The sequence below is a fragment of the Canis lupus genome, chromosome 12 (genome assembly GCF_011100685.1).
Source record: "Canis lupus familiaris isolate Mischka breed German Shepherd chromosome 12, alternate assembly UU_Cfam_GSD_1.0, whole genome shotgun sequence".
Lineage (NCBI taxonomy): Eukaryota > Metazoa > Chordata > Mammalia > Carnivora > Canidae > Canis > Canis lupus.
The window spans coordinates 24,143,833-24,164,348 of record NC_049233.1 but is presented as its reverse complement, the minus strand read 5'-3'; the positions used below and the strand labels follow the sequence as shown (position 1 = coordinate 24,164,348).

The 20,516-nt window shown below is 36.7% G+C and overlaps 1 protein-coding gene across 24 annotated transcripts in view; it reads left to right on the top strand.

Moving 5' to 3' along the window:
• Nucleotides 1-20,516, top strand: part of DST (dystonin) — a 480,589-nt gene that overhangs the window by 259,332 nt on the left and 200,741 nt on the right. For 11 of the 24 annotated variants that reach the window (XM_038554389.1, XM_038554383.1, XM_038554378.1 and 8 more), the window contains 4 exons: nucleotides 1,004-1,093; nucleotides 1,646-1,744; nucleotides 3,392-3,469; nucleotides 5,130-5,222. In XM_038554389.1, coding sequence (XP_038410317.1) covers nucleotides 1,004-1,093; nucleotides 1,646-1,744; nucleotides 3,392-3,469; nucleotides 5,130-5,222 — 360 coding nt within the window. Of the gene's footprint in view, nucleotides 1-1,003; nucleotides 1,094-1,645; nucleotides 1,745-3,391; nucleotides 3,470-5,129; nucleotides 5,223-10,914; nucleotides 11,793-20,516 lie in introns of those variants that run through there. The other 13 variants (XM_038554403.1, XM_038554387.1, XM_038554396.1 and 10 more) reach the window with 3 other exon arrangements.

Genomic DNA, 20,516 nt, shown 5'->3' with positions numbered 1-20,516 from the left:
CCCTGTGTGTGATGTAGATGAGATTCTGGTCTCTGCCTCTAGACCACTTCCTTGGCTACTTTCATGAGAGCAGCACAAAGTAATATAACCTGGAATCACTAAAAGGTGAGAAAATGAAAACATGCCAACCCACTGTGGAATAGCCATCTTAATAGCCTGCTTTGACATTTGTCTCTCTAGCACAAACTTTACAGTAGGCCAGATATTTACAGGAGATATCCCTAGTTGGCAGACTGAACAAAGCTTTTGGGAAATCTTTGACGGTTTGTGCTCTGAAATCACAAGCTTAACTCAGGCCTGTGGAATGGAGGAAGAAGCTATTATAGCTTAAGTGTTAACTTTGTGCTGGTGTTAACATAGTTATAAAAACCCTCTGTCATAAGATTTATGTTGTACAGAGGAAGGTTTGGGCAGAGGTCTTCTAACTTGATTCATACGAATTTTTAAAAACTTTTTATTTAAAATAAGTGTAGATTCATAGGAAGTTTCAATAGTAAGTATATGGAGTCTTATGGACCCTTCACCTAGTTTATATTTCTGGATTTTGGAAGTATGGAGTGTGTATATCTCTGGCATCCTGGATCTTGTGGCACAAAGAATAGGAAAAACAACTCAGGTAGAGGGGAGGGGTAAAAATTGGTCCTCCTGCTAAAGTGGCCCTGAGTGTTGTTATACCAGGAATCATGAAGGTCATTGCCATTGCCTGTATTTAAAAAATTGTAACTCCATGTAGTTGCCCAAACCTATACTAATTTTAGTATGTTAAGAATAGAACAATTCTGTTTGTATTTAGGAGTTATTAATTTGCAGCTTACTTTTATTTTTTTAGTTTTTGTTTTTTAAATTTAAATTTGGTTTTTAAGTAATGAGAGAATTAGTGAAAACATCACTGCAAGAATGAACACCAGATGAGGAATGTTTTTTACTTGTCTCTGTTCTTGTCTGAGTGTTAAAGATGGTGCTAGGTTCAGAACCAAAACTTAAATTGTTTTTCTCTATGTAGGTTCGAAAACATGTGAATGATCTCTATGAAGACTTAAGGGATGGACACAATTTAATCTCTCTTTTAGAAGTTCTTTCTGGAGATACCTTGGTAAGTTTTACATTTCTTAATTTAGTTTGAAGAACATGTAATCCCATCCACATGGGTGGGACCAGTGTGTTGTCAGTAGACACTGTTCAGATTTTTGCTACATTAATCTTTTGAGCTCTGAATTCTGCCTGAAGAAAAGAGTTCTGGTTAGATTCCTAATCATTTTCAGACTTCAAATGGTGTGAATTTGGGAGATGGAAACACTTTGATTACTTTGCTTATATAATCAGTTCTATACTTAAACTATTATTTTTGTTCTTGCTTCTTTTTTACCTTCAGGTTTTTTTTTTTTTTTTTTTTTTTTTGCTTAGTAGAGGTTGGATGCATAATATAACCACATATTAAAAGACTCACAAATAGCTAAGAAAATAAACATTGCTTTCTGAAAAATGGTCTAACCCATTCCACAAGTGTCATTTCCTTTTTTGTGAACATTACTTCCTCTTCTTGGTTACCTGTTCTCCTTCATTATGTTCTGTTCATGCTCTTCTTTTCATTTCTGGTCTGTCTTGTGTCTTTGCTGTCCTATCTTCTGTCTGTTATATTCATTAGCCAAGGGAGCGGGATTTTTTGAAGACCTTACGATTGGTGAGTGCAACAGAAGCATGCGAATATGAACAGCATGAGGATGTGGAGGATGAGGATAAGGGGGTAGGTGTCGGCCCCCATAACTCTACTAACCTAGCCATTACAGTGTGGTGAGCGCTAACGTATAGAGAAGTAACCCATGGGTTCGGGCTCCTTTTAAAGAAATTCTAGAAAGGACCAAAACCCACAATGAGGTGGATGTGTGTGTACCAAAAAATTGGACAAAAGAAATATTTTCTCTTTAAATTTATTTATGTATTACTGTGCAGTGCATGGTAATTAAATATATGTGCTTAAATTATATGATGGCATTTTAGCTAAAGAATTATATATACCTTTTATGTTAATACGGAAATCTTGACAACTAGCCTGCTAATTTTTATGCAGATTTGTTCCACTCCTGGAATTTATATTTCAAATGTGGCAGCTGTTGCTTTATTTGAAAGGACTTAGCGAAATTTATTTACTATTTAAATTTATGCTTTAAGTCATATTGGCAATAGGTATTTGATGGACATTTGATTTTCTATGTCTTGTTTTATTTATAAGTGGGGAAGGTTTTAAAATTTGGAGTCCTGGTAGAACCTTCAAAGCTGTTTCATCTTCATGACACTTAGTTGACTTCAGCCCTCCTTTGCAGACACTTAGTTGACTTCAGCCCACCTTTGCAAGATAGATATGCTTCTTTTGTCATCTACATCCCAAGTGCCCCTGATTTCATTGGAAATTATGCTTTTATTTGGATCCAGTGGATAAATTCATCAACAGTATTTCTACCTGTTATATAGAACCTATTTTTCCATTCTGTAGTGTGCTGTCTGTTTCATTATGGTGCCTTTGGCTTCAATAACCTATTCATATTTGAGAAGCTAAGCTGTCATTTTTTCCCCTTTTCTTCCTTTTGGAAGATTTTATGTGGTAAATTTCAACTCCATTCTTTGTATTTTTGTTAAGCATCTTCTCAGCTCTATCTCCTTATGTTTTTCTTCTGCAAACTTGTAATACTTCTCAAGGAAAACTGCACGAAGGAAAAGAATTATGGGTTGCTAGTTTTCCTGAGACAGTAAATAATCATGTCCATCCCCATGCATTGTAAAACTATTAAGAGTCCAACTGATTTTGTGAAAAAGCTAAAATAAAATAAAGAGGAAATATACTAAGTGACTTTAATTACTTTTCTCTCTTCCTCTATCGTGGCTAAGTAAAACTCTCTCTTCCCTCTTGGCAACTTTTATACTAACTGCATGCTACTTTACTTCATTTTCATTAACATGCCATACATATATAATTATTAAAACCCACTTGACAATAGAGTTTATTAAGAAGGCAAAATGGGGAATGGTATTTAATTCTGTGCATCCAAAGTTAATAAACTGTAGGCTAGAATTGTAGTATAGTGACTATAAAAAGTCTATATATTCTGTGGTATTTTTTCTTTTCCTTTTGTTTAAATAAAACAAAGCATATGTTTAAATAAAACATATTCGGAGAAATCCCTTAGCTGTTTAAATTCAATTTTAGATAATACAAAATAATTAAAAGTATCTTTAAAAAATCTAATGGGCTTATCTGAATAATAAATACTGTTTTGACATGTTAAGATGAGCATAAAATATATATATAGGCTATAATTATCATAAGTGTATTTAGCATGGTCAATAGTACCAGAAACTGTAAGTTTTTTTATACCCTGCATTTTTCTGTTCTTAGCCCAGAGAAAAAGGTCGGATGCGTTTTCACAGACTACAGAATGTACAAATTGCACTTGATTATTTGAAAAGACGCCAGGTACGATGTTTTTCAATTACTATAATCATATAAACATATGTGACTGAGTAAATCTATATAGAAACATGTCAGGGGATGAAAAGGTTAAATTTGTGAATTATAATGATGAAATTTGTGCTTTTGTGAGATAAACATTTAAAAATATTTTCAAACATTTGCTCCATAGAAAAAAAGAAGTTAATAGTAAGTATAAGTGCAGAGGAATTATAAGTGGCTACATTTCCATCTGAATAAGAGCTACTGATTTCCTTTGGTTAGAATTGGAATGCTTTGCTTAGGAAGTTAATGACATTTTAGTAGCAACAGAATGTTAAGAATGCCTATGAACAGTTCTTAGTAGTGGGGCAATACTTCATTATTTATACTTAGTGTACAAAGTTATTTTTATAAAAAATAGCTTATGTAATACTTAAAAAGAATTTTAGTGTAAGCATTTTTAATCCTTAGTAGTGGTAAGGCGATATTTTATTTTTTATAAGTAGACAATATTGGGTAATCAGAAGTCATTAAAAATAAAACAGTATGTCTGACAATAGTCTCCAATTCCTTGAGGTTTTAGAAGAAATGTTAAAGAATGTGCACCATATTGGATACAATCTTGATTTGGTGGCATTGTAGTACTTGTAGTGGTATAAGCCAAAGTGTTGGTACTTTTTCGATTAGTAGAAAAAAGGAAAAAACATCAGGAGAATGGAAAGTTACTGAAAACAATGAGCAATCAGAGGTGGCAACATTTTGCTTAGTAACGGAGTAAGGAAAAAAGGAAGGGAGGGAAATGGGGAGAGGTAAACATTATTTTTTATTATTCATTTATTTAGTTTATTATGAACATTAAAATGCTTTTATTTTTTAAACTCTAATAAACAGTACTTAAATTGGTTCAATCTTATTTTTATTTACCTTATTATTCTTAATTCTAGTAGAAGTTTCCAGAAGGACTGATGGTTAATTATGTTTCTTTTTCTGAAATGTTTTTGGCAGTGTTTTGTCCAGGAAGTAAGATGTTAGTTATTATTGTATTTAATTCATGATATTTAATTATTTATATACAGGATGTAAATGATAGGTATCATTACTGCCTGTGTTTACCTGAAAATACATAATTTGATAGTTAATAAGCTTTAAGTCTGAGTATTATTTTTATATCTGAGCCTTCCAAATATCTAGCGGTATATGTTTACTTATCTTGGTAACAATTTATGGTAGTTAAGTAGAAAAATGATGCTAGCCCCCCCCCTCACTTTATGACAGAAGTATGATAAAGGTATTAAACTATTTTATGGTTTGGAACAGTTTTTTACTTAATGGAAGAGTAAAATAAAGCTCATTTTCAGTGACAAAATTATATTTAATTTGAAAATCTCAAGTATTTAAGAATTCTCAACTTGAGTTGTATTTTCCTTTTGAGAAGTGAGTACTTTTAATCCTTATTCTAGAAGAAAAACCAGAGTAACACTTATTTTTTCCTTGTTGGTTACGCTATAATTTACAATCTAAAATGAGTGGAGATAGGAGTAAGATAGTATTTTGAGGATTACTGGTATTCAGATCACTTAGTTTTCTTCTTTGTGTAATTTAGAATTGCTTTTATGTAAGTAAAGATAACTTGTATGCTGGTTTGAAAAAGTTAGCTTAATCTCTTTTTCCCATTATAACACAGGTGAAATTAGTGAATATTAGAAATGATGACATAACAGATGGAAATCCCAAGTTGACTTTGGGATTAATATGGACAATAATTTTGCACTTTCAGGTAAGCTTAATTTTTCTTTTTTTTTTCTTTTCTTTATTTTTTTTTTAGGTTAAGGTTAATTTTTCTTAATTGTCATTTCTTTTAGCCTCTCATTGCTGATTTTCAAGTGGTTAATATGAAGCATGAATTGTACATTTATGTCCTATCGAAGAAAATAAATTTCAGGCTTCTTTTCTTAAACGATGTAGTTGAATTTTTCCTTTCAAGTAGTATACTGCCCGTGAACCTGGTGTCCTGTTTCCTAGTGTTGATGAGCTTGTAATCTTCTCAAAAACTGACCTCAGTGAGGGGAGCCAAAATATGTAATGTGAATACAAGAGTTTGGTTATAAAGAGGAACGATGGCTTTATTGCTTTGCTAGGCAAAGGAGGCTGCAGCAGGCTAAGTCCTTCCAAATTTCAGGGCCACCTTGGAGAAAGGGTTCCCTGGTTTTATAGGGAAATACAGGATCTAGCTGGTTTGGACAGGAATTGTGTATATGCAGTCAGCCACATTCATCATGTTTTCATGGTGGCTCCTGGTTCCTGAAACAGAAAGCTAAGAAGGGAGGAGGAGGGAAGTTTTGTGGAAGAGAATAAAAAGGTTACTTAGTTTGAAATGGAGTCTTGCTGAAGCATTCATGCCACCATTTTGAGTTTTATTCCACTTCATGCTTTTACAGAGTCAGTCTCAGTGTTGGAAGACCAGGATTTCTTCTTACAGAATGCAGACACATTTCTTTTGCTTATTGGACAGTATTCCTTGATTTAGATACTTGAACATTTTATGATTCATTCCTAGAATGGTTGTTATCAGTAGTCTAGTTTCTCATCTGTGAGAACTACTTTTTTCCTGTTGGTAGACACTAGATGGCAGTATAATTATCATAAAGGGAGCTCCTGAATTAGAAGTAGCCATATCTTGTATAGGGCTGTGCTTTCTCAAACTACATCAGAGGAGAGTAAATGCGGATTTTTTTTTTTTAAGATTTAATTTTTTTTTTATTTGAGAGAGAGAGAATGCAAGTTGTGAGGGGCAGAAGGGGAGGGAGAAAAAATCTGAAGGCTACCTGGAGTCCCTAGCTTGATCCTGCCGCCACTGTGAGATCAGATACCGAGAGTCTGAGGCTTAACTGACTCAGTCACCCATGTGTCCCTAGTAAATGCAGATTTATTAACTGATTTATCTATACCTCTATACTCATTGAGGGCTGATTTGGATTTTTACTTTTTTGTAAAATGATAACATTTTGAAAAATATCATCTTTATTTGATTTAAGGTGAATCCTAACTCTGGAACATGCTTTAGTTTATTAACCTTTTTCCTGCTTATGCGGTGTTCTGTGTGCAGCTCAGAGCCTGACCCAAGTAGCCATGCAGCAAATCATACTGATTGACTACTGTTCAGTTGGCCCATGGAAGAGGAAGAGTAGTAGTTTGCTAGCTTTAGAAAGGAGCTGAGGTTTTGAAAAAAAATTTTTAAAGCTTTTATTTATTTGAGAGAGAGTGTGCGCACAAGCAGGGTGAGCAGCAGGCAGAGGGAGAGGGAGAAGTAGGTTCTTTGCTGAGCAGAGAGCATGATGTAGGGCTGGATCTCAGGACCCTGAGATCGTGACCTGAGCTGAAGGCAGACACTTAAGCAACTGAGTCACCCAGATGCCCCGTGAGGTTTTGAACCAAATCATGAGAGGAGTAAGACTTATTTCTTAATTTGTAAAAATTTTCTGGGATTTAAGGTTTGTAAGGAAATGGTGGAAAATAATCTACCTGGAGATCATTTGGGAACAGGATAAATTTGACAGGTATGGAAAGCTGTAGGAATTATAGTCTAGGTTGTTTCCAGGACTTGAACAGGCAGCTGAACAAAATTGCAGCAGTAGGATATTGGAAGAGACCCAGGCAAGCAGGTTGTCACCAGCCAGACTACAGGGTAGCTAATGTAGGTAAACATTCCCTCAGCTGGGCTTTTGCTGTCAGGGAGATCCAGTAACAGGACCTGGAGGCAGGACCCCAAAGATCTGAGGGCCCCCATTACTAGAGCACCCCTTCCTTAGGGAACTAGGGGATTGAGCACTAAAGCAAGGTAGGGATTTGGGCATGGGGCCAGACTTTGTTTCTAGAATTGGTTTAAGACTAAATAAAACTGGCTTAAAAGCAGATTTCATGTGGAGATCCTCAGCAGTATTCTCAGGGATCCTTTAATTAGTCCTCAGTGGATCAGGTACCAGAACTTCTAGCAGGTTTGAAACTGCAGAAACCCCACATGGAAGGATTAAAGGCCAGTCGGAACAGGGAGCCAATCCCATGATTACCGACAGAATTGTGAGACAGGCTGAGACAGGCTGAATTTGAATATCAGAATAAGAGCACTGTGGGGCAGTAGGAAAGCACCCAGGCTGTGGTGGGAGGCAGAGCTAAGTGACACTATTGACTCTTTACTTATGGCAGTTGATGACATTGGGTACATCACTTAACCATTCTGAACTTGAAAAATGATGTTTTAGAACACTGAATCTTATCAATTTTATGTAAAGTAAATTGAAATGAGCAGGATCTGTAGTTAGGGAGATAAAGCTAAGAAGCTGAAGTGGTATTCTCTGAGTGGAGTGATAAAGGCCAGGACTCAGATGGGGATAAAAAAATCTGTATCCAATGGATGACATTTTGAAGAGGGAAAGGAATGGACTTGGCAACAGGACACAGACGGTGAAGGAGAGAGGTTAAAGATGACTCTGAACTGTTCAGCCTGAGATATAAAACAAACAACAAACGAGTAGATGACCAAGAGAAACAGGGTGCTGGTCAGGGGAGAAAGAACAAAAATGACTGTCCCAGTGAGTTTGATGGCCTGGTGGACATCCTGTGTATCTGTGTGCTGAGCACTTGGAGATACGTGAGCAGAGCTGGGAAGTCAGCTACAGGTAATACACTTAGAGTTATCAGTATAAAAATGGTCACTGAATCCATTGGAGGGAAGAATTCTTTAGAGGATTCAAGAGAAGAGCATGTGTGGAGAAGAGCTGAGAGCTAAGGACAGAAATCTGGGGAAAGCCCATGATTTGGGATGCAGGAGGAAGAAGATCCATCTTGGGAAACAGAAAAAGAAACATTTGGGGAGATGAATGGAACAACAAGAAAAAGTAGTGTTACTGAATTGGGAGGAAGAGAATATCAAGTAGAAAAGAATGGTGAGCAGTACAAAATGGTGCTAAAGAGCAAGAGAAAGTGAAGACTGAGTACTAGTTTTACCTAGAAGGAGGACCTTGGAGACATTGGAGGAAACACTCCCAGGCCACTGGGAACAGAAACCAGGAAATGACAGACCAAAATGTGAGTAAATGGTTAGGAATTAGATCCTAAGTTTGAAGAAATTTAAAGCAAAAGTTCATTCAAAAAGAATTATATGTCAAGAAACTCTTTGCATTTCAGTTCTGGAGGAAAAAGGAAGACCAGCCACGGAAATATTTGTAATATAATCCTAATGATCCTATGGCACGTATTATGGAATCTGTGTATTTTAGGACCCACATGACAAGATACTATGAATTAATTTATCACCAGTATTTAAAAATTAGATCCAGATCTGTTTAAAGTGAAACAGCACAATGCTTTGGTAAAATAAAAGTGTTCCTCTTATTTATTTATTTATTTATTTATTTATTTATTTATTTATTTATTTGTTGTTGTTCCTCTTATTTAAATGAAATAACTTTTCTTAGTACTATGATAATTTAGGATTAGGATGATTTTACTGGTCATGCCAAGAATATAAGTCTTTTTATAGTAGTGATGATCATCCTCACTCCAAGTGACTGGGCCTTTTTTATTTTTTTCTTTATACTTTATATAAATAAGGGAAGTAATTTCAGAAGATCAATTTATTATTTAAAAAGTATTTGTAATGAGCATCCCAAATTGAATCTCTTTTCCAATCAGGCTGTCTGTGCGTAAGCATCAACACAGTAGTCCTCTGTCAGTAACTACCATATACTAGATCCAGAGATGCCAGGATAATGAAGTATGTTATATCTATTGAGAGAATGTTCGTAAATATAATCTGATGATGAATCTGTCACAACATAAGCAAGAGATATAGGGGAGGGAGTATTGTGGTAGGATCAGGAAGTGGTAAAGAATAGAGGAAATTTTCATTGATACTAGAGATAGACTTTGCAGAATGAATGCCAGCTACCAGGCAGAGACTAAAGTTTGGTCCTTTTTCTGGGAGAGGGAACAGTGTGCGATGGCCTGGAAATGGACAGTTGGTGAGTTTGGCATGGCTGGAAGAAGGGGTGGATGGGATGCACTTCAGTGGTTGTGCCTTTATCTTGCCAGTACAAATACCAGCCATTATGCTTTTACATTTTTGTGGATAATGTTCCATTGCCAATGAAGACATTGAAATAAAATTAAAAATAAACCAAATATAAGGCTTTATTTTTGCCAGCTTGTCTTCTAGAATATTAAATTTTGCCATTGGAGATTGTTTAATATTCTCTTGAATGATTAATTATCATGCAGGCCTATCATTGACAAGTATCAGCAACATTGCTAACTTGCCTGCTTAATTGAATATTCTTATTTAGAAAAATATAATGAGTTCCATCTTGTGATCAGTCTAAAGACTACCTAGAGAATGGGAATCATCATGTTTTTCTACTTAGTCAGATGATACCTGCTTACACGTAAGTCCAGTCATGCCATACTAATTTCTTATTACCATATCTGTGACTCAGTATTAGAAATATGCATACCTTGGATAATCAGGCCCCATACTGATTTACTACTTTTACAGCAAGGTCCTAGTAAAATTACGTAATATTTAACTAGGGACGATTATATGAGTTTACCTATGAAGTTAAACTGCCTTCATTCATGTATAAGAAACACATTTATGTGTTTCTTCTGGCTGAGCATGTCATGCTTCAAATCATAAAATTGATCAATTTGCTTATGTGAAAATCCTAATGATCACATAAGGAAAATGGCTTGGAAATTTATTCATATGAAAATTTAATATGAAATATGAAAAATGCAGTATGTAATATGAAAAATATTATAATTTATAAATATTATAAAAATTATGAAAAATATTATAATATAAAATCAATCAAAAGATTGATTTTAGAGGTAATTTTTATCGAGTATTTTAGGAATTCAGCATTTATTATCTTTCCTTCAGCTATCGAATCATTCTGTTTTTGTTTTTTAATGGCTGTTGTTTTGGAAAAGTCTTAGTATAATTTACAGAGACTTTTGAGCTTTTTTTGTTTGTTTGTTTTTGCAAGTACCAAAATTAGTTGGTGTTTTTTAAGAAAAAAATTATATGTTAGAGACTTTCTGAAACCTACATTTGAAAGACATTTTGCTTAAAGGACTCTTGATTGGGTATTTGCCTTCTGTTTGCTCTCAGATTTGTTGAGTCACCAATAGTTTCAAAGGTTAATGCAGACTTTGGTAGTGTAACTGCATTTCAGAAAACAAAGTTAAAGCAAAGGGTCAGAGTTCTCGTACAATAAATCGGAGCGTTTACTTCGAAAGCCTATCAGCGTTATAATTTTGCAGTGAGCAGTAGTGTTTGTCTAAGAGGATTGGTGGCCAGAAATAAGCCACAGTGTCTAATGAGACACAGGGACCCAGCTGGGCAAGATGCCATGGCATTTCTTGCATGTGCTTTTCTCATAAGCAAAATGGCCTCATGTTGAAGAGGATGGTCACAAAGTCTGAGGAATTAGAGGTCAGAATGGAATTTTCAGACTGATCTAGAAGATCGAAGTAAGCCCTGGATTTTGAAATGAGTGAATCTGTGGAACTGTGATTTCCTGCAAATCAAATGGGGAATGTCTGTGGATGTGTAAGAGCTGAGAAAGAAGAACGGTATTTAGATCTTGCCAAAACTCCTTTGAGCCCTAAAAAACACTCTCCAGGAAGAAAATATTTCAGGAGAAAGCCAATCAAGACAACTGTAGGTGATACAAAGTCAGCAGAGCCAGATGAGGAAAATGAAGGCAAGAAGAAGAGTGGCATTCAGCTCTCAAAAGAACAGCCAGCTCTTTTCCTCCGGGGACTGGTACGGGAGGAATCTGCTACCCTGGACCCCACACTGGGAGGTGGTATTCCTCAGAAGACACAAGTTGTAGTTGATGATGTTAAACAGAAACTTGTGCCGAGTGCTGCAAGCAGTCTGTCTCACCATGTGGACACTTCTCCTGCTAACAACAGTGACACAGAAGTAAAAGTTAGTGATCTGGAGGAAAGGATTTCAGAAAAGGACAGCACTCCACATTGTGCAGAGAAGAAGGAACATTTAGATGATGTCAGCAAGAGAGAAATAACATTCCAAAGAAAAACTAGTGTTTTTACTTTACGAAAGGCAGGCAGCTTAAGTTCCATTCACTGTGGTACAGAGAGATTATTTGGAAAAAGTGGGTTTTCTGAAGACCCATCCAAAAATTATAGCAGTGTTCAAGGAAAGCAAAACACGGAGAGATTTTGCCCCCATGAAATATGCCATTTTCACTTTGAAAAAAAGAGATGTCATTCCTTCTGTACCACTGTGTCCTCTGCTTCCAAGGACACAGTTGGAAATGAGGTAAGTGAAACATAGAATCTGACTTTAAGATGCAAAGAAGGACTCAGGTGCTCGTATCTGTCTGAGGTTTTGTATTGCCTATTTTAATAGTTGTTTTTGTATTAATTTATGTGAAAGTTGGAGAGATATTGGTGCATTTTGTTATTTGTAATCTTAGGTTCGATTATTATGATTTTTATTTTCTGTAATATCCACATTCTTTGATCACAGTTTAAACCTCAGTACATTTTTGTTATAGTTGGGAAACTTAGAAAACATCACTTTAAGAAACTTAGAAAAACATTACTTTAAGAGAACATACATCTTTTGAAGTTCTCTACTTCACATTCCTTGACTTTTCTTATGGAAGAGACTTTGGACACTTTGCTGCAGTATCGGCAAAAGCTGCATCAGAAAGCAGTCATGAGAAGATAATAGCTCTGTGACAGATGTTGGGAGAATACAATACTATTACCAGTCAGTCCTGACTGGCTGATCCATAATTTTGGAAAGCTAGTTCCAGTTTTCTACCAGTTTTCATACACAGGAACACTCACATAATTGCTTTTAATTTTGTACTTGTGTGTGTATCACAAACAAAATCTCCCAAATCTCTTTTGTCTCTTTGTTACGAGTTATTCTGTAGTTCCCCCCCCCCCCACATCAGAAATCATTTGGGTAATATGTCCTAGGAATTTCTGTATGACACCAACTGCCAGGAAGTTTAGATCTTTAGTCCTAACGCTGATAGCTTTAGATAAGTTACTTCTCGGGGTTTTTCACTTATCTTTAAGATATAAGTGAATATTTATTTACTTGCTTGAGACAGGCATTACCCAAACAGCCTCTACATGTTACTACTGGGTAGAGTGGATGGCTTTTTGTTTAAGCTCTAACTTTGTCTTTTAACAAAAACTCTGGACATAAATGGGGTCTGTGATGTTAAACAGTCTTGGCAAGGTCAGCAGAGATCATTTGCACAGCGATAAAATGAGGTATTATTAGGGTCAATGTGATGATCATCATGGGCCTCAGCTGTGGAGCCCTGGGAAGGTGTTCCTGTTACGTATACTACTATGCTCGCCAATATTATGGCAGCCTTTTTATTTACATTTTTCAGTGGTTACATTTTGAAAAGAAAGCAAAGAGTCTGTCAGTGCAAAAGGAAACTACTTAGCTGTTCTGTGTTTAGGAATGAAACCAGTTGCTTTGCTCCATGTTCCAGCTGTTTTTTGTATATAATGTGGCTTCTTGAAAGCCTTACATTTTTTCGATAATGGAAATTCTTAAAATCCATTTCCTAAGTGGTTCATAAGCCTTTTTTCTTCCTTGTTTTATTCTCCTGTCAAGGATTTTTACCCTCCTAGTTGGTGTAGATTTCTGAAACTTCAGTGTAAAGTATACATGAAAAAAAGGCATAAACCTGCCAATTAGATTTGTTAGATAATTGTGATACAGCAGTACTTCACAAAGCCTCATATCTTCTAGAGTCAAAGCCAAATGGGATAGTCATTATTTATCATAGGAGTTTGACGTTTTAGTTCCCTGCAATCCAAATAAAGACTCTTCATTCTGGAGCTTACAGAGGGTCAGAACCCATAGCTTGGGTACTCCCTGTAGGACATTCTTCTTGTTACGTTGGAAGTGTTTGGTTCTGTTTGCTTAATTACCTGTGCAGAATTCTTTAGCTTTGGATTCTACTTTTTTTAATGGGAGAATTAAATGCAAATGAGAGCACTCAGTCCCTTTATTAGCATTGCATCTCAGAAATGACTGGTTAGCCAGCATTCCTTTTATTTGTTCCTTCGAGACCTTTTTCACATCTTCCGTGTTGATCCATTCTTTCTCCTGGTCCCTTGTCTGCAGATTTGGGATTGATGACTTTGAGTTAACCTGAAGAATGTACAGCTCTCTGAGTTTTTCTTAATCTTTAAATTAGTTCAGGCCTCTGACTTAAACTTCCCTGGTCCTGTGAAATTTATCATTTTCAGTATGAGTGACCAGATCCTCCTCTTTAAATCCTTGAATTCCTGTGCTGACCTCACGTGCTCTTCTACATGCAGGGGTTCTGTGGAGGTCATTCAGCCAGGGTCTCCTTGAATGCCTACTGAATAAAATCTCATCATCATGTTAATCTTGACTGGGATCAGGAGTTGTAAACTAAAAAAAAAAAAAGACTATCTTAGAGTTGTGTATTGGTTTGGAATTGGAAAAAGGATTTTCAGATCCAGTGTGTCTTTTATCTTCACAACTGTATAAATAGGCAAAATAGTTCTTCTTTTAAAGAATGAAGAAGTTAAAAATCAGGTTAAATCATGTTCTTAAGGTAACAATAAATGTCAGTAGCCGAGTTGAAGTACTCAGCAACCTGCTTTGAATAACTGTCAAAGTTCTAAGGGATATTGCTGTGAGGTCAGAGCAGGGCTTGATGTTTATAGGAGTTGAAGTTTATCTATGAAGGATGAGTGTTAAAAAAAAGAGGTGACAAAGGCAGCCGTGTTTGGGGACAGGGAGTAATGAGCTCATTGCAGTCACCTTCTTGACACATTTCTTATTTGTCTAAGACTCACATGCTTCCTGTACCTTGTGACAAGTTCTCCTACCTTTGCTCTTGAGCTTTTCCCACAAGCATTCTTCTCTAGTTTCACAAATTCCACCTCTCTCTCTCTCTCTCTCTCTTTTTTTTTAAAGATTTTATTTATTCATTCACAATGAGACAGAGAGGGGGGAGAGAGAGAGAAAGAGAGACAGGCAGAAGCACAGAGTTGGAGAAGCCCAATGCGGGACTCGATGCCTGGACTCCGGGATCACGCCCTCTACCGGAGGCAGATGCTCAGCCGCTGAGCTACCCAGGCATTCCAAATCCCACCTCTTTCTAGCCGATTTATATTGACTTCAGCAAAGCTGGTTGTTTTCTGTTTATAGGCCTTTGGTTCTCTAACCGACCACATGTAGGTATCACCTGAAGAGCTTTTACAAAATGCAGGTTCTTAGATGTCACCCAGTGATGCTAATGCAATAGATAAGGAAGGAGCTCCACAGATGATTCTAATGGCCAAGACTAGGGACAGAGCCCTTGTTACTCTTATTCTATAGCAGTGCTTTTCCAAGTGACTACAGAATCTCTACAGTAGAATTATCTGGAATGCTTACTGGAAACGCTTTATCCCTGATTTAACTTGATCAGAGTATCTTCTGGTTGGGCCTAAGAGAACATGGCATATGTTTCAGGCACCCTCTCACGTGTTTTTTTGTTTTTGTTTAAGATTTTATTTATTTATTCATGAGAGACAGAGAGAGGCAGAGACACAGGCAGTGGGAAAAGCAGGCTCCCTGCAGGGAGCCCAATGCAGGACTCCATCCCAGGACTCCGGGATCACACTCTGAGCCAAAGGCAGATGCCCAACCACTGAGTTACCCAGGCATCCCATCTCATGTGTTTCTTAAAAACACTAAATTTTGAGAAAAAAAAAAAACACTAAATTTTGGGAACCAGCGTCATCCTAGCTTAGCATTTGTATCTTGTTTTCTTCTCAATGTAGCTTCTTTGATAAGTAGTGTGGATTATAGGCCCAGAAGGCAGGAGATCTGAGTTCTAGTCAGGCTTTGCCCCAGAAAGCTATGACTTCAACAGCTTTTTTCATTTCTTTAAGTCTCCCTTTCATTCTCAAAAGAAGAACATTGGACTAGATCACAATGCTACTGTTAATAATGGTTTTTGTTGATTCCTACTCTGTGCCAACCACTTCACCATTATATCTGATCTTTGGAGCCAGCCTATGAAATGGTTTTATTTTTGGCTCCATTTTACAGAGGAGGATACTGAGCCTCAGGAAAGTTAAATAACTTGGTTAAGTCACTCAGCCAGTAAGTGGAAGAGCTTGGATATCACCCAGGTATCTACCAAGCTGAACTCTTCTTACCTGTTACAATTACCCACCTTTTCCCATATACATCTTTTTCACTTTTAAATTTCTATCAATTCATGTATATAACTGGATACCATTTTGTTTAGTGTTTTCACTCCTTCCTCCATTTCTCCCTTCTTTTATTTCTCTATCAAGCACTTATGATGTACCTTGTTATATATTGAACCAAAACAAGTCACTCTGAAAGAAATAAAATATAGCTCTTTTCTGCATGCAGTATATCCCATTGTTTATTTAGAATAAACAACAGGGATCATGACTATAAACTTAATCACCTGAAAGTTAGACCTCTGGGATAATAGTCATGAATAACTTTAACTTCCCACCATACTATGTAGCCATATTAACTCATGAAAACTGAACTATTCTTGTGTTCCTTTTAATCCTCTGGTGAATAGCCAATGTCTAGTGCAGGGAAAGAAGAAGAACCAGGGAAAGAAGCCAAGGAGAGAGGGATGAGAGATAAGGAGTTTGGATATTATACAGATTATTTTATCAATCTCTATGTAATGAAGAGATTAGTTTTTAATTGACTTTTATATTATAAAAACTTTAAAAATTTGAGAACATCTCAAAATGTTGGAAGAATACATTAATATTCAAACTCACTGAAATATAATTGATATTTTTTTCTTTGAACGAGTCTTTTATGAATCTTAGACCATAAAACACTTACTTAGAATTCAAGCACTAGGAAAAACCTGAATGTTTTTCCTTTTATATGATAGCTTTGATCTATAGATTTTGAAAACAAAGGCCATTTGGTTTACAGTTGGCTAATTCAGTTCTTTCTGAACCATTTCATCTTTTTAAATAAAAATACTTATTAATTTTTTAAAATTTTACCATTGCTAGGTTTTTTTTTGTTTTGTTTTGTTTTTTGTTTTTTTTTATAACCAGTCTGTGAAAATGTACTTATGAAATAGTTGCATAGAATTTGGGTCTCTATTAATGCCTGATCTTTTCAGTTGAATGAAGGACATGCAAAAGTTTAAAACCTTTGCTGGACAAGAAAAATAGTTACATTTATATTTTCCCCCATATTTGAATAGCAAATAAATGAGCATTTGCTAAAGGTAGCTATTAATTTAGAGCATTAGCACTTGAACTTTATCAACTTTTTGCTTTTATCCTCTATTTAACTCTTCCTTTTAGGGAGGCAATTTTATCCAGATAGAAATTCAAAATATTTGTGTCATCTTTGCTGTTAAAAATATTCTGTGGAGCATTTTCACACATTTTTGAAACTTGGAAGCTCTCACTAAAAATGTGTTGATTACATTTGTTTCTGCCAAAATAGTTAAAACATCTTTGAAGAGGTTGTCCTTGGAAGCAAACATCTTAGCTTGGAAATATTTGCCTATGTTGACAAACTCAATATGGAATTTGCTTTTGCCTGACTACAGTGTCAAGTAGTGTGAATAAAAGAGTTTAAGCAATCATCCTTACCATGGTATACAGTTTTTTCTGCTCATTCTGGGGCAGGTGCTGTTCTGAACCCCAAGCACGTGTCATTTCAGTCTCTCAACATCTCTGTGAGGAAGTACTTTACATGAGAGGAAACTAAGGCCCAGAAAGGTCACAGGGTGAGGATGTGGTGGGATCAGGAATTGAACATAGATAACCACCTTCCACAGCTCTTCCTTCCAATGTTATACTCGTGCAACCGTTAAGAGACTCCAAAGGTAGAAGAATTTTGAGATTCACCTTTTCTAGCCTGCAGCTTTCATTCTTGTTCATACCTGAACTCTCTTAGAGTATATAAACTCTCTTTTTTCTTTTATTTAACAAAAACATGTGAAAGAATTGAATTTCTTTTGATATCATTTTTATGTCCAAGCCTCTGAACCAATAGTTATTTTGTGTTCTGCAAGGAAGAATGTTTGACTAGGTATCATTTCTATATTTACTGTGTGTCCCTTAAATCAGTTTTTGCTTCGGAGTGCCTGGTTAGCTCGGTTGGTTAAGTGTCCAACCCTTGGTTTCAGCTCAGGTGGTGATCTATGATCCAGCTCACGTTGGGCTCCATGCTCAGCTGGGAGTCTATTTGAGATTCTCTCTTTCTGTCCCTCTGCACCCCCCTCTCTAAAATAAATAAATCTTCTTAAAAAATCAGTTTTTGCTTCTATAAAATGAGATAGTTCACTGATAAGTCAAGCTCTTTCTGGAATGTTTTAGGGAGTAATTATACATTTGATATAGCAAGAGAAAGAGAACTTAAGAGATTTTACATCAGAAGACTAAAATTTAACCCAGGTCTTACTTTCTACATGTGTGAAGCAGAATGGTATGTTGTGAGCACTAAATGAGGTAATATATGTGAAAAGGACCTATTAGACTGTAAGTGCTTGATAACTTCTATCTTATAACTGTCTTCTGCTGCTGTAGAAAAGAGGAAATACTTTGTAACCATCTGCTGAGTAGAAAAGCTATGTGTTTTCAAAATTTGTAAACAGCATTTGTTTTTTTCCTTTGGACATACAGCATTCTGCCTAAGCAGAGTACTCTGCCCCTTGTGTTTCCCCAACTCCACTCATCCTCTCACTATATCTTCAGCAAATATTTACTGAATCCTATTATCTGTCAGTATATTCCTGTAACTGCCTAATTAGCTTAAAATTTTGTCAGCATTTTAGATCAGAAACAACCCCTGGGAATAATCAATTCTTGGAGCTTGTATTGGTTATTTACACCTTAGTACAAGTACATTTCTGAGACATTATTGATAGTTGTTTTGGTATGAGAGAAGAAGAGAACGTAGTCCTGGAAGCAGATTGGCTGCTCTGTAGTAGAAAGGTTGTCAGTTGAGGTGTTGTGTTTAGTCTACTGAGGAATATTTCTGTGACCCCTGACCTTCAGTTTATGTGAGAGATCCATGGGGTGTATCTTCCTCTGAAAACGTGTAGAGTTCTATGTACCAGCTGCTTGGCCAGTATGGAGACTGAAAAGTGAAAAGGGCTGGACTTCAGGGGTTAAGGCAAAGGTGGGGGGTGCCCTTTCATGATGTGTGTGTGTATAGTAATTTTTTGCAACATGTGGTACACTGATAGGAGGCACCCACTGTGGCTACTGACCTAGAGGAAAAATTAGTTTGAGTTTTAAGTATAGAGTTTTTGTTCGTGGTAGCTGTTTGCGGGTCGGTGAGGGGGCGGGAGTGCGTGTGGAGTTGTCTGTTGGAGGTGCGGGTAGGGTGCGGGAGGGGGGGGGAGGGAGGGAGGGGTGGCTGGAGGGAGGGGGGCGGTAGGGGGAGGGTTTTGGGGGGGGGGGAGGGGCTTTCGTCCTGTCATGTCCGGTCCTTTCCTGTTCTTTTCTTTCCTTTGCTTCCTTTCCCTTTCCTTCTTCTTTTCTTTTCTTTTTTCTTCTTTCCCTTCTTTCTTAAAGATTTCATTTATTTATTCATGAGAGATACAGACAGAGAGAGCAGCAGGCTCCCTGCGAGGGGCCTGATGTGGGACTCGAGGCCAGGACCCCAGGATCATGCCCTGAGCTGAAGGCAGATGCTCTACCATTGAGCCACCCAGGTGTCTCTAGATTTCTTTTTTAAGTATGAAGGAGAAACTTCTTGCAGATGTTGGACTGGAATTTAGGAGACTTAAGTCCACACCGTAGGCCTCCTAGTAGCATACTGTGAGATCCTGGATGAGTTGTTTCACTTCTTGTTGCTTTAGTTTGCTCACCAGTGAAATGAGGGGGTCCTTCAAATGGCTTTGCATATCTTCAGTTTGAGTTCCCCTGATTCCTTAATCCTGAAGTATATTTATAGCTTTCTGTAAGCTAATTATCTTAGTTCTCTTTTTTTATTTATTTTTTATTTTTTTAAAGATTTTATTTATTCATGAAAGACACAGAGAGGGGGCGGGGCAGAGACACAGGCAGAGGGAGAAGCAGGCTCCACGCAGGGAACCCGATGTGGGATTCCATCCCCCATCTCCAGGATCACGCCCTGGGCTGAAGGCGGCGCCAAACCTCTGAGCCACCCAGGCTGCCTATCTTAGTTCTCTTAACTTCAGAGATGTTGTCTTTTCCAATGTTACACATAAATTATATAAATAGTAAATTTGATTAAACTTTTTAGTCTTTTCAGCAAATTGTAATTATTTTAAAAATAAAAATATTAAAGCTACATTATTTGCCTTGTGTAGAAGAATAAAATGCAAGCATTCTTTTTTTTTTAAGTGAATCTTTTAGGAAATATTTGACTCAACTTTGCAAGTTGGTTGTTCTTGTGTTCACAGTGCATGCCAGAACCATGACAACATCTGTAAAAATAGGGTGTTCCTGCCGCCCAGTTGTCTGGTGGCATTGACTTTGCTCAGAGGACTTTTTATATTTACAGCCTCAGCTGACCAACACAGTGAGGCAGTTGCAATTCATTTAGCAGTAAGTGGGTCATCTAGCAGTATACTGTGAATGAAATCAGAGGGTGCTATGAGATGGGATAGGTTGGCTTGTTTCCTTTCATTGGAGGGACATTTAGAGATTCTCTGTTGTGTCAAGTTCATGAAAATTTTTAAGAGAAATGATGCAGATGAAGCTAAGTTTCACTATTTAATGTCAGGTTCTCACTGAGTAGTCTCTGGGCTTGTGCTTGTTGCTAGGTACTTTTGTGCAGTGGTCCAGGGTTCTATTATTATTGAAAGTGAGACTAATTGGAAACCATTTACTTTTCTAAAATGACAAGTTTTACATGACATGATAGGTTAAAATTCATTCATATCAAATGAAAACATGGACCATATTTCTGATCTTTCCTCCTTTTTCCCCCCTCCCTCCTTCCCTCCCTCCCTTCCTTCCTTCCTTCCTTCCTTCCTTCCTT